This window comes from Misgurnus anguillicaudatus, chromosome 18 (assembly GCF_027580225.2).
Source record: "Misgurnus anguillicaudatus chromosome 18, ASM2758022v2, whole genome shotgun sequence".
Lineage (NCBI taxonomy): Eukaryota > Metazoa > Chordata > Actinopteri > Cypriniformes > Cobitidae > Misgurnus > Misgurnus anguillicaudatus.
Window position 1 is genome coordinate 23,114,488 of NC_073354.2, and position 14,006 is coordinate 23,128,493.

General features: G+C 34.2%; 1 protein-coding gene across 6 annotated transcripts in view; it reads left to right on the plus strand.

Annotated features, from left to right (window-relative positions):
- nhsl1b (NHS-like 1b) overlaps positions 1 to 14,006 on the plus strand; it is a 108,009-nt gene that overhangs the window by 46,015 nt on the left and 47,988 nt on the right. The window contains exon 1 of one of the 6 annotated variants that reach the window (XM_055187234.2): positions 676 to 1,856. The exons of the other annotated variants lie outside the window; for them this stretch is intronic. Coding sequence (XP_055043209.2) covers positions 1,634 to 1,856 — 223 coding nt within the window. The 5' untranslated portion in view covers positions 676 to 1,633. Of the gene's footprint in view, positions 1 to 675; positions 1,857 to 14,006 lie in introns of those variants that run through there. 6 annotated transcript variants of the gene reach the window in all.

Below are 14,006 nucleotides of genomic sequence, written 5' to 3' on the forward strand. Positions count from 1 at the left end.
TCATGCATTCATACACAAATGTAGGAAAAGGGGACTAAACGGATTCTACAAAAAGTATTACCATGGTAATATTTGGTATCTTAGACATATTCCTTTGAATTATTTAAAGTACTTTGATGAACCATTTAAACACACAAATATGGTAATCGGTACTATGGTAAATAATAAACACACCATAGGTTTAAATAAGCGTGGGAGTTAAATCAGATCTATCATCCCGTCATTTCCTCTGCTCGAGGCTGGGTGTTAATGTTTGTTTGTGTGTTTGCCTAGACAAAACAACTCTTTTACTTTCATCACAATGTTATCCTTCCTCACGGGTCACTGCTAGCATACTTTGTTTGCGGTTAGCTGGATATTCTGGTCTGGACAGGTCGAGCGAGCTAATCCACACCGTGTACAGGTCAAAGCGAGTAGATTCATCTGAAACCTGCAGGCGAGTCATCGCTGACCCTGGATCAGACCTCTTTTATGGGGTTGTACACCTGAAAGAGTCACACGAGAGTGTGGAAGGAAAACCCAGAGGAGGTGGAGGAGGTGTGGAGTCCAGTCAAACCCTCAGTGGTTACCATGCAACTGAAAGGGAGGAGCAAAGATCAGAAGAACAGATCATAGAAGAGAAAGGGAGTGGTTGGGGGCAGGTTTTAAGGTCATATTTCACCAACACTCTAGTTGTTTGTAATCCTAAACTTTCGGTCTCACAGTGCATGTGGATTCTCACTGGACAACTGTCAGCCAGAGATCAGGGAGCGGTTTTTACATTTTGTGAATGGACTTTAAAGCACATAAGCGTACAATCGTATTCGCTAAGGGCACAGGTGAGTCTCACGCCCATACAGACTCAGTGGATGCATCAGGAAGGTAATCGGGTGATCGCTCTGTGTTGTCTTCAGCGGAATGGAAATAAGATGGCACAGTGACACAACCACCTGTTGCTGTTACTATGAAGAATTGGATGTAAAAAGGGAGGAGGACAACAATGTTTCAGCTCATCCATCATTCTTTGGAGATGTATGCTGATGATATCTTCAGTCTGTGTGTTTGGATGAAGCCACCTGGGTGTTGTGAGATTGATATTTTAGCTTTTAAAAGTGGATGTTAAACCTTTCTTGAACCTGGATGCTTTCAGTTGTACATTTTTCTCAATGTCCCTTGTTATTGGGCTTTTTTGTTTTCTTATTGCTTATGAACTATGCTGTCCTGAAGATTGTCTTCTCAGTAGACACCAAGACTCAGTTGGAGAAAGACCAACTATTTTCCAGCCTGTTGCTTCAGTTAATTGTGAGTTAATTGGGTTTCAGCACTCCTGTTGGGATTTCCAGGACTCACTTTTTTCCCCGCCGGATTAGCAGATGGTTGGAAAGACATCATTAACCAGTGAATTGCATTTAGCATAAAGATTGCCAGTTTTGTTATGTTCTAGTTTTTTTTGTGGGACATTTCTGGAACATGCATTTTTTGCATATCACAGTAACCTCATGGATTTAAAGCTTCACTGATTATTGCACAAACGGTGTGAGATAGTTCCACTTTATACTTTTAGCTCTTTGAGGATCTTTTGTGAAGGCCAGCAACAGCTCAACCCCTGTACTTTTCGAAAGACTCATTCTCCTCCCCAGTTTTATAAGAAGGGATGATGACGGAAAAGCGCTCTGCGTCTTTCAGAAAGGAGAAGGACAGGACTGAGAAGGCCACTTCGATTTCTCATGCTCTCAGCTGGCTCAGTTTGTCCTCTCTGTCACAGCAGACCCGTAAACTTTTTCGCAGCCAGAACAGCCTCCACAGACACTCCTATGCTCCACGTGGAGCGGATGAAGATGAGGATGATTGGGTTTATGCTCCTCAGCATTACGTAGGTGAGGGTTTACTGTGCGTGTGTGTGTGTGTGCGTGTGTGTGTGTGTGTGTGCTGTGTTTAGGGGTCTTTGGAGGCAGAAGTGCTGAATGCAGGATTCCCATAGTCAGGAAAATTCTGGAGATATCAGAAAAGTCTGAAATGCAGGCTGTGAAAATTTGTTAAAATTCATCTTAAAAGCTATGACTGTTTCTTAAATATAAAAATTTGATCTGCTAGAAATTGTGGTGTAATGTAGTCTTGCATTGTAGAGTTCGTATGGGTGATTCTCACAAAATCCAGACTAAGAAGGTGTCCAGCATCAGATTTTTTTAAAAAGCCCCTGAAGCCAATTTTTTTTTTGCACATATAAGATTAAGGTCTGAACTTACTATAACCATTATTTTTAGAGGATTTAAAAAATATTTCCTATATAATTATTTACATGTCTTAGATTATCATATCAAAAATGATCATTACCGCAACATGATATTACATTAAACATATGCATTTGCAAACTCATGTTTCGGTAATGAGAACTAAAAAGTAACAAAATTTCAACTTTTATCTGGAGAGAAAAAATAAGAACTGCTTACCTGGTAGCCATCTTGAGTGTCACAGTCATTTATGTCCCTTCCAACAATTTTTTTTTGAAAATGTTAGTTCCTTGAGGGCTAAAACAATGATTGAAAATTGTTGCGGAGGATGAGAAAATTGGTCTTTGACACATTTATATTCCTTATTATTGTCTCTACATTTACCAATGATCACCAAATAACACATGTTTCTTTACTTTAAATGTTTATATGCACTGAAGCTTTTTATTAAAGTTTTTTTTTTTAATTATAAATATTTCCATGTCAAAGAACCCAAATCCAGTCATGGACACGTTGCGGTAATCAAAATGTTCCCTTTAAATGTGAATAAACAACAAAATTGGTTTGTATGATGTCATTTGAAATCATGTGCAAAATAGTACGTGAAGAGATGTTTATAACTGATGCTTCTTATTTTGATACTCTTACTTTGCATTTACATTTTTATCTAAATGTTTCACGACACCTCATAAGTCTAGTTTCGTGAGAATCACCCATATAGGCTTTAGCAGCACAAAAGTTGTAGGTTCGATTTCCATACTGATAAAAATATATAACTTGAATGCACTACTTGTGGGTTTGGATAAATAGTCTGCCAAAAGCATGTGTTGAAACTGCTTTTGATATATTCAAAGTTTTTTAAAAATCTGTATAAATATGAAAGTAAAGTATTTTTTATCTATTTTATTTATCAAGTATATACTTATTCACTCCCCTTTCATTTTTTACAATTTCCCATATAGCTCAGTAGTAGAGCATTGCGTTAGGGTTTGGTAATGGGTTTGAACACACATATTGTTGAAAATGTATATCGTGTAATGCACAAGCTTTGGATAAAAGCGTCTGTCGAAAGCATAAATGTAAATGCATATATGGTAGAAACTTGACTGTGAACGACTTTATAAAGTGATGGATTGTCTGCACTTGTGCGAGATGTTTGCTTTAACAGCTGCGTATCCTGATCTCTCCATTGTGTTCGTATTTATTGTCACTCCTGCAGGAAGTGAGACACTACATCGTTTACAATGAAGTAGAAATTAGGTCACCATCTTGTTTTATTACAGGTTTGCCTTTGTTTTGGTCGTTGACACGTCTTCTGACAGGTTAAGTGAGGTCTGTCGGGCTGTAGGGAGGGGGGTCACAGGGTTTTAAGATGGGAAGTAAGGAGAGAATGTTGGAAAAATAGTTATAGCAACTCTAAATGAGTCTGTGTGAATGGGTGATGTCACAGACTGGTGGTGATATGGGCGTGTGTCTCCTGTAGTCACTTTGACAGGCACAGCTATGCATCTGATGGATCTTGTAGTACTTAATGATACTCTAAATTGAATAACCGAACTGCCTTTGTGTAAAAGTTGAGGTAAGTACATTTCAATTCTTATTGGATTCATGCATCTTGCACTTTGGCTTTGAATTGTGTTTTGTAAAGTCTTAAGGGTTCTCATGCACTTTGCATGCTTTTAAATATAAATGCTATGAAAACAAATGTGTGTCAAAGGACGGTTTCCTTTCGAAAGCGTTCTCGGGTGAGGCTGAAACTGATTCTCTATAGGCAATGGAAAAAAATCTCATGCAGATCTCAGTCGTGTCGGCCTGTTTCTCTAGTGGCACATAGTTTGCTTTGCAAATCAAATCTCAAATCTGCCATTCCTGCATAGAAGCAGAAACCCCACCCCTGCATTTTTAAAACCTTTTGTTTATTAGTTGACCTGAGTGTGCATGTGTTTGGTTTTGGGGTGGAGGTGTAACATTACTCTGCACTAGATTATCTCATCAGAGCCAGTATAAAGTTACTGTAGGTTGATGCCCGGGTGGTGTACTCGATGGATACGATTAGTCTTTTCTCAGTCTTGATTCGGTTTACTGTCATGCTCTGTTTAGTTTGCCATGACATTTGACAATCACGTGTTTAATTAGAGTAGATTTCCCTATTCATTTTGTCTCAATGTGAAGCTGTGTACAGCATTTGTCCTATTCAGTGACATATAACCTCTGAACTTGCGATTCTCTACAGATAATTGACAAATGTTTATACATCTTTAAATCCCATATTTACTATATGTGTGGATATTTAAACTTTAAATATATTGAAATTTATATTTTCTACTTGTGCTAGTCCTTTTTTTCTGATATGCATGTTGTCATATCATGTGGTATTTGAATCTCTAGTTAAACTCTTGCACATGTATGTGCACACATGCACACCCAGAATTATGCATGAGACATTGTAGGAAAACCACTGCTTTTCCAAAGCAGGAAACAATACAGAAAACTTCACCAAAATCTATTTAAAAATCCTCATGTTGACAACCATATGTGCTCCTAAATTTAAAAGATATATTTATACTTTTGGCACTTACGTGGGTACACGCTAGTCCAATTAAGCTGCCCTAACTGCTGCTCCTGTGCTCTTTATTTAAATGCATCCTGTAATTTTGGGCTGTCGGGGCCTTGTAGTAGACCCATAATTTGGTTGTGCGGGTTGCCCGGCGACAGGATGTTTTTGCCTGTTACTATAGCAATGAATTGACTGATTGTGTGGCAGTCCTGATTCTCTCAGACTCTGTAGACAAATGTCTCTCAGTACTAAAGACAGTCTTGAACTGTGCAGGCTTTTTCCTTTTTTGAATGGATTATTGACACGTCTTTGTAATGGCCTATGTGGGTTCTGTTAACTTTAGTAGATTTTACACCACACACCAATGCAATTTTGTGTGTCTACTTACATTTCACAAGAATTTTTTAAGATGTCAAATAAATCTTTGGTGTCCCCAGAGTATGTATGTGAAGTTTTAGCTCAAGATACCATATAGATCATTTAGTATCGCATGTTAAAATTGCCACTTTGTAGGTGTGAGCAAAAATGTGCCGTTTTTGGGTGTGCCCTTTAAAATGCAAATGAGCTGATCTCTGCACTAAAAATCCAGATTAAGGGGCGGTATTATCCCCTACTGACATCACAAGGGTAGACAAATTTCAATGACCTATATTTTACATGCTTGCAGAGAATGGTTTACCAAAACTAAGTTACTGGGTTGATCTTTTTCACATTTTCTAGGTTGATACAAGCACTGGGGCAATTATAGCACTTAAATATAGAAAGTCAGATTTTCATGATATGTCCCCTTTAAATTGACCTGTTAGTCGGCTTGTCTAATGCATCTGTGTGAATTAAACCTGCTTATGTGATCCAGATATTTACTCAGAAATGCATTTATCTGATTTTGCTATTAAGAAGTTAGTTCCTTATCCCTGGTGTACAGTAAGTTAAACTAAAATAGGGGTTAATTTACAGAAATGAGTGGCTGCATCATCTTTGATCCACATGTAGCCTACTTTTTTTGAGTTACATGGCTTCTCACTGTGCAAGCCCAGGATAGATTTCATGTATTACAGCTATTATGGCATGACTGGTGGCCCACACTTATCTAATTCCATATTAAAAAAATGTTGACCGACATATGTGGATAAGTTGTTTATGTGTATTCATCTGGGTTATGAAGTATTTGAACCTGAAAAAAATAATCGCTTCACCTTTATACTCGGGCATATTTGATCTTTTCTTCTTTCACATTGTGCCTAATTAGATCATGACAGAAACAAGTTTGTCAGTGCTTCTCACATTATTGGTTAATGTAAATTCAATCTGTTAGTAATACATTAAAACTTTAGTTACTGCATTGGATGTTTAAGTCTCAATTTTGTCCTATTTGTCTCTTTTTTTCTTTATGTGCTGTTCTGATGGACTCATTGCTTTGGCCACTCAGGTAAGTGAACCTCTTTGTAATGAACTTCATTTGTAATGAAATGATTATAGATGACATAGTGTATACACAAAGCATCATACACATATGCGCAAAAGCTGATAAAAAAATAAAAATGCAGATTCTGTTTGTTACGTAAATGTGCATTTTGATCAGGCTGTATTTCAATGCATCCGCTTATAGTAAGAGCATTTTAGCTTTAGTAATCTATCGATATAACTCTGAGTCTTGGATAAAGCTGGCTTTATGGCTTTATGATGATCTTATAGCAGATCTGTTTTTAATGTTGAGTGATTGCACATACATTTAGTCCTTTAGCCGGTTTAATTTTACATTTGATAATTTTTATTTGTAGTGAGGTGGCTGACTTATATTGACCCACTCTAATATCAGGGCATCTTCAGTATGTTATTAGACTGTTAATGCCCCCATTTTAGTAAGGCAATAATATGAAGCAATAGTAGTATCTTGTACCAAACTGGAAGAAATAGACTGTAATCTGATCCTAATTAAGGTAATAATCACACTATCATTTAACATATTTTCTTGCCCTCTTCTACACATCAACATTTTTGTTTATGCCTATAGGACACATTTGTGCTGTCAGCTCTGTGTTTGGGCTTTTAGTAAGCATTGATTTCCTGCACCCTTCCCAAAGTGCCCTGTTGTTGACACATACCTAGTGAATGTAGTTTCTATCACTGTTTAGATTTCTCAGGTTATTTAGCAACTATTGTCAATTCTCCTTGTGCTCACTAGGGATGGTAACAATTAATCTATCTTCGATTAATTGTCTATGGGGCGGTTTCCCGGACCAGGATTAGCTTAATCCAGGACTAGGCCTTAGTTTAATTAGGAAATATAACTAGTTTTAACAAACATGCCTTACTCAAAACATTACCTGTGTGCATTTTGTGGTAAAACAAAGGGCACTGATGTATTTTAAGATATGTAAGTGCAAGTTGTTTTCAGTTTGGAGAGCTCTTAAAAGTGTTTAAGTCTAGGACTAGTTTAATCCCTGTCCGGGAAACCACCCCTATAAGAATTAAATCAATAAAACTTGATGATTGTCGAATAAGCAAGATTATGCACGTGTGTGCGGAGATTGCGCAAAACACATACAGCCGGGGGGAAAAATGAAGCGTGCGTGCAGAAGTCCAAACACACACCTGGGCTTTTTAACGTCATGCGAGACAAGGCTGGCTGCCAACGCAACGAAATTGCATCCGCAGTGAATCTGATAGGGTTCGATACAGAAAATGCAAATACGGTTAGCATTCTGAAAGCAAAGACCCTCTTCAGTGAAGTCTGCAAGATTAGCATAGCAACAAGGCTAACGCTGCTATACACAGGGAAGGAGACTATAAGCCGTTTTTAATAAACATATTAAAATTTAATCTTAAATTCTGGCATGAAATTGTAAAATGTAAACTGTAACTGACTGTTGTTACACTCTTAAAGGGGGGGTTTAATGGTATTTCAAGCATTCTGACTTATTAACGCAGTTATAGAGTTGTTTCCTCATGCTAAACGTAGGCAAAGTGTCAAAACCGCAGTTGGGCGTGTTTCAGAGTATTTCTGTGCCGAATGCACTTCGCCAGGGTTCGTACAAGTTTCGGCTAGTTTTTTTCGATTACAGTTCTAACTGACGTTTTAGGGGTTTTCGATACGTATCACTTCTTTATATGGGCTTCCGCCGGAAAACTTCCCCCGGAAAACCCTGCCCAGCCGTCAGTCAGCAGGAGACGCGAGAGCTTGCTAACAGCTTATCACGCCACTCAGCTTTGTTTAATTTCAAAAGTCAACAATGGCACAACAAGAAGTGTGTTTTTGGATGTAAGGTGAAGACATGCAGCCTTATGGAAACAATGGATATAGTTTATTATCCGGATTAGCAGCGGAGTTTTGCGTGTGTGTTTGATGCTGTGGATTTTCAGAACCGGGTCATGACGAGTTACACGTGGTAAGTATGACTTCTGTCTTATGTTGGAAATAGGCGCGTGTATATTATATAAATGACACGAACATGTAGTGAATCATAAGTTAAAACAGTGTTGTATAGTGTTGCATGACTCGTACTCGCTCCTCCTGCGGTAGTAACTCCTCCTTCTTCATTTTTTCGTACGTTATCGGAAAGATTCGGTAAAGCTAATCTTTCTTTTATAAATCTGATTAAACTAAAGACTCTTCAGAGATATAAAGGATGTCATACTACTCTATATGTACTCCAGATTAACATCAGAAATGCAGAAACAGCGTGTGTTACGTGAGCTTTAATGTCTGCAACATATGTCACTGATCATTATTGACTGGCTGGGGTGTTGCATGCTACACTCTCAGAAATAAAGGTACACAACACAAGTTATCACTGGGACAGTATCCTTTCAAAAAGGTACATTTTATACCCAAAGAGTGCATATTAGTACTTCAAAGGTACACATTGGTAGTTCAAAGATACATATTTGTACCTAAATGGTACATATTTTTGACAGTGTAGCCAGGTTGACTGTTGCGCGTTTTCTAATAGAAGGTTGCCATCTCCGTAATATAAGTATCTTTGCTGAAAGTACGCCGCAGGTCTAAGCTGGAAAAGTGCCCTTTGTGTGCTTCTTGGATATAATTACAACAAACGGTGTATCAATGATTCGTAAAGCGAGGGTGAACAACTAGAAAAATAAACTTGATGATACTTAAACTTTTATTTTGACATGTCATGGATGCATGGACTCTTATGCAGCTGTTGCAGAGTGTCTCTGTGAGGCGGAGTTATACACTGTGTCTATTAGTCATTATGTTTCATTACGAGATAAGTTTAAATTGGTGATTTTATCCGAACACCAAATACTTGACTCATTTTACAATCCCACCAGCATGTTTTTACACAAAATAAAATCTTTTAATTTGCATGAGGAAGCTGGCCTTTATTCGCACTTTTATGTCATTGGCTATATGCCACTGCAGTAAAGGTTTATTTCACTATTAGAGTTAATGATTGTTTGATTGATTGATCATTAATTTAAATGATAATCCAATATGGGAAATTGGATAAATTGACATCCCTAGTCAAAATGTGTAATGCTGTTGTTTTCATACTCTTTGTTTACATTTATCCATTTAATTCTCTCAAGGAATCAAATATTTATTTTTGGGCTTTAAAGTCGTCTCTGTCTAAAACCGTGTCAGCCGTTTTTGCCTGACTAGGTCATTTACCCTTTCATTGGAAATCAATGACCCTCATTGCTTTTGGGATCATTGTGAGCTCACCATTTCCATGCTGACTAATTTACTTTTCATTACACTGACACCACCTGATGTCACTTCCCATTCCTAATAATGTTGATGTTATAGTGTTGTCTTGTAGTTAATGTTATCAGTCTAAACAACTTCTAGCTACTGTATATGCTCACAAAAGCTGATAGTGGCATGTTGTTAGCACATAATGCGTTGAAGGATTTCTGTAAAACCCTGTATATGTTGCCAAATAATCTGCTGATTGGTTAGACTTACACAAACAAGAATGCTGCTAAGCTGTCACTGCTAACATCTATGGCAAGCCGTTTTAACTTTTATTCATTCGTAGGATATGAATTTGTGATATCAACAATTCAATTTTCACTAGTTAAAATTGTAATTCTTGATATCAGATATTACATTTCTACTAGTAACAATGGCAATTCTTGATATCAACAATTACATTCCCACTAGTAACAATTTTAATTCTTGATATCAGCAATTTAATTCTTGATATCAACAATTACATTCCCACTAGTAACAATGTTAATTCTTGATATCAGCAATTTAATTCTTGATATCAACAATTCAATTCTTGATATCAACAATTCAATTCTTGATATCAACAATTCAGTTCTTGATATCAACAATTCAATTCTTGATATCAACAATTAAGTTATTGATATCAACAATTAAGTTATTGATATCTGTAATTGTATTTTCACTAGTGAAATGTCACCATAGGTTGCCATTTAAATTATGGCAAGCCGTTTTAACTTTTATTCATTCGTAGGATATGAATTTGTGATATCAACAATTCAATTTTCACTAGTTAAAATTGTAATTCTTGATATCAGATATTACATTTCTACTAGTAACAATGGCAATTCTTGATATCAACAATTACATTCCCACTAGTAACAATGTTAATTCTTGATATCAGCAATTTAATTCTTGATATCAACAATTACATTCCCACTAGTAACAATGTTAATTCTTGATATCAGCAATTTAATTCTTGATATCAACAATTCAATTCTTGATATCAACAATTCAATTCTTGATATCAACAATTCAGTTCTTGATATCAACAATTCAATTCTTGATATCAACAATTAAGTTATTGATATCTGTAATTGTATTTTCACTAGTGAAAATTGAATTGTTGATATCACAAATTCATATCCTACGAATGAATAAAAGTTAAAACGGCTTGCCATAGACAATCGAATTATTGATATCAAGACTTAACATTTTAACTAGTAACAATTGAATTCTTGATATCAAGAATTGAATTGTTGATATCAAGAATTGAATTGTTGATATCAAGAATTGAATTGTTGATATCAAGAATTAACATTGTTACTAGTGGAAATGTAATTCTTGATATCAAGAATTCAATTCTTGATATCAACAATTCAATTCTTGATATCAACAATTCAATTCTTGATATCAACAATTCAATTCTTGATATCAAGAATTAACATTGTTACTAGTGAAAATGTAATTCTTGATATCAACAATTGAATTTGAATGGCAACCTATGGTGACATTTCACTAGTGAAAATACAATTACAGATATCAATAACTTAATTGTTGATATCAAGAATTGAATTGTTGATATCAAGAATTGAATTGTTGATATCAACAATTGAATTGTTGATATCAAGAATTGAATTGTTGATATCAAGAATTAAATTGCTGATATCAAGAATTAACATTGTTACTAGTGGGAATGTAATTGTTGATATCAAGAATTAAATTGCTGATATCAAGAATTAACATTGTCACTAGTGGGAATGTAATTGTTGATATCAAGAATTGCCATTGTTACCAGTAGAAATGTAATATCTGATATCAAGAATTACAATTTTAACTCGTGAAAATTGAATTGTTGATATCACAAATTCATATCCTACGAATGAATAAAAGTTAAAACGGCTTGCCATACTAGTGGGAATGTAATTGTTGATATCAAGAATTAAATTGCTGATATCAAGAATTAACATTGTTACTAGTGGGAATGTAATTGCTGATATCAAGAATTAACATTGTTACCAGTGGGAATGTAATCGCTGATATCAAGAACCACAATTCCAACCAGTGAAAATTGAATCGCTGATATCACAAATTCATATCCTACGAATGAATAAAAGTTAAAACGGCTTGCCATAACAATTTTAATTCTTGATATCAACAATTCAATTCTTGATATCAACAATTCAATTCTTGATATCAACAATTCAATTCTTGATATCAACAATTCAATTCTTGATATCAACAATTCAATTCTTGATATCAAGAATTCAATTGTTACTAGTTAAAATGTTAAGTCTTGATATCAATAATTCGATTGTCACTAGTGACAATTTTAATTTCTGATATCATGAATGGGATTGTTACTAGTAAGAAAGCCATTTTAGATATCTGAAATGATATTGATATCAGAAATACAATTTCAGATAACAAAAATTAACATTGTTACTAGTGACAATCGAATTATTGATATCAAGAATTGACATTTTAACTAGTAACAATTGAATTCTTGATATCAAGAACTATGGCAAGCCGTTTTAACTTTTATTCGTTGTGTTCTTGATATCAACAATTCAATTTTCACTAGTTAAAATTGTAATTCTTGACATCAGAAATGACATTTCTACTAGTAACAATGGCAATTCTTGATATCAACAATTACATTTCCACTAGTAACAATGGTAATTCTTCATATCAACAATTTAATTCTTCATATCAACAATTCAATTCTTCATATCAACAATTAAATTCTTGATATATGTAATTGTATTTTCACTAGTGAAATATCACCATAGGCTGCCATTCAAATTCAATTCTTGATATTAAGAATTACATTTCCACCAGCAACAATGTTAATTGTTGATATCAATAATTCAACTCTTGATATCAAGAATTAAATTATTGACATCAACAATCGAGTTCTTGATATCAAGAATTCAATTGTTACTAGTTAAAATGTCAATTCTTGATATCAATAATTCGATTGTCACTAGTAACAATGTTAATTTTTGTTATCTGAAATTGTATTTCTGATATCAATATCATTTCAGATATCTAAAATGGCTTTCTTACTAGTAACAATCCCATTCATGATATCAGAAATTAAAATTGTCACTAGTAACAATTATGGCAAGCCGTTTTAACTTCTATTCATTCGTAGGATATGAATTTGTGATATCAACAATTCAATTTTCACTAGTTAAAATTGTAATTCTTGATATCAGATATTACATTTCTACTAGTAACAATGGCAATTCTTGATATCAACAATTACATTCCCACTAGTAACAATGTTAATTCTTGATATCAGCAATTTAATTCTTGATATCAACAATTACATTCCCACTAGTAACAATGTTAATTCTTGATATCAGCAATTTAATTCTTGATATCAACAATTCAATTCTTGATATCAACAATTCAATTCTTGATATCAACAATTCAATTCTTGATATCAACAATTCAATTCTTGATATCAACAATTAAGTTATTGATATCTGTAATTGTATTTTCACTAGTGAAATGTCACCATAGGTTGCCATTCAAATTCAATTCTTGATATCAACAATTACATTTTCACTAGTAACAATGTTAATTCTTGATATCAACAATTAAATTCTTGATATCAAGAATTGAATTGTTGATATCAAGAATTGAATTGTTGATATCAAGAATTGAATTCTTGATATCAAGAATTACATTTCCACTAGTAACAATGTTAATTCTTGATATCAACAATTCAATTCTTGATATCAACAATTCAATTCTTGATATCAACAATCGAGTTCTTGATATCAAGAATTCAATTGTTACTAGTTAAAATTTTAATTCTTGATATCAAGAATTCGATTGTCACTAGTGACAATTTAAATTTCTGATATCATGAATGGGATTGTTACTAGTAAGAAAGCCATTTTAGATATCTGAAATGATATTGATATCAGAAATACAATTTCAGATAACAGAAATTAACATTGTTACTAGTGACAATCGAATTATTGATATCAAGAATTAACATTTTAACTAGTAACAATTGAATTCTTGATATCAAGAACTCGATTGTTGATATCAATAATTTAACTCTTGATATCAAGAATTAAATAGCTGATATCAACAATTGGCGTTGTTGCTGGTGGAAATGTAATTCTTAATATCAAGAATTGAATTTGAATGGCGGCCTGTGGTGATATTTCACTTGTGAAAATACAGTTGCATATGTCAGGGATTTAATTGTTGATATCAAGAATTGAATTGTTGATATGAAGAATTAAATTGTTGATATGAAGAATTACCATTGTTACTAGTGGAAATGTAATTGTTGATAGCAAGAATTACCATTGTTACTAGTAGAAATGTAATATCTGATATCAAGAATTACAATTTTAACTAGTGAAAATTGAATTGTTGATATCAAGAACACAATGAATAAAAGTTAAAACGGCTTGCCATAGACAATCGAATTATTGATATCAAGACTTAACATTTTAACTAGTAACAATTGAATTGTTGATATCAAGAATTGAATTGTTGATATCAAGAATTGAAT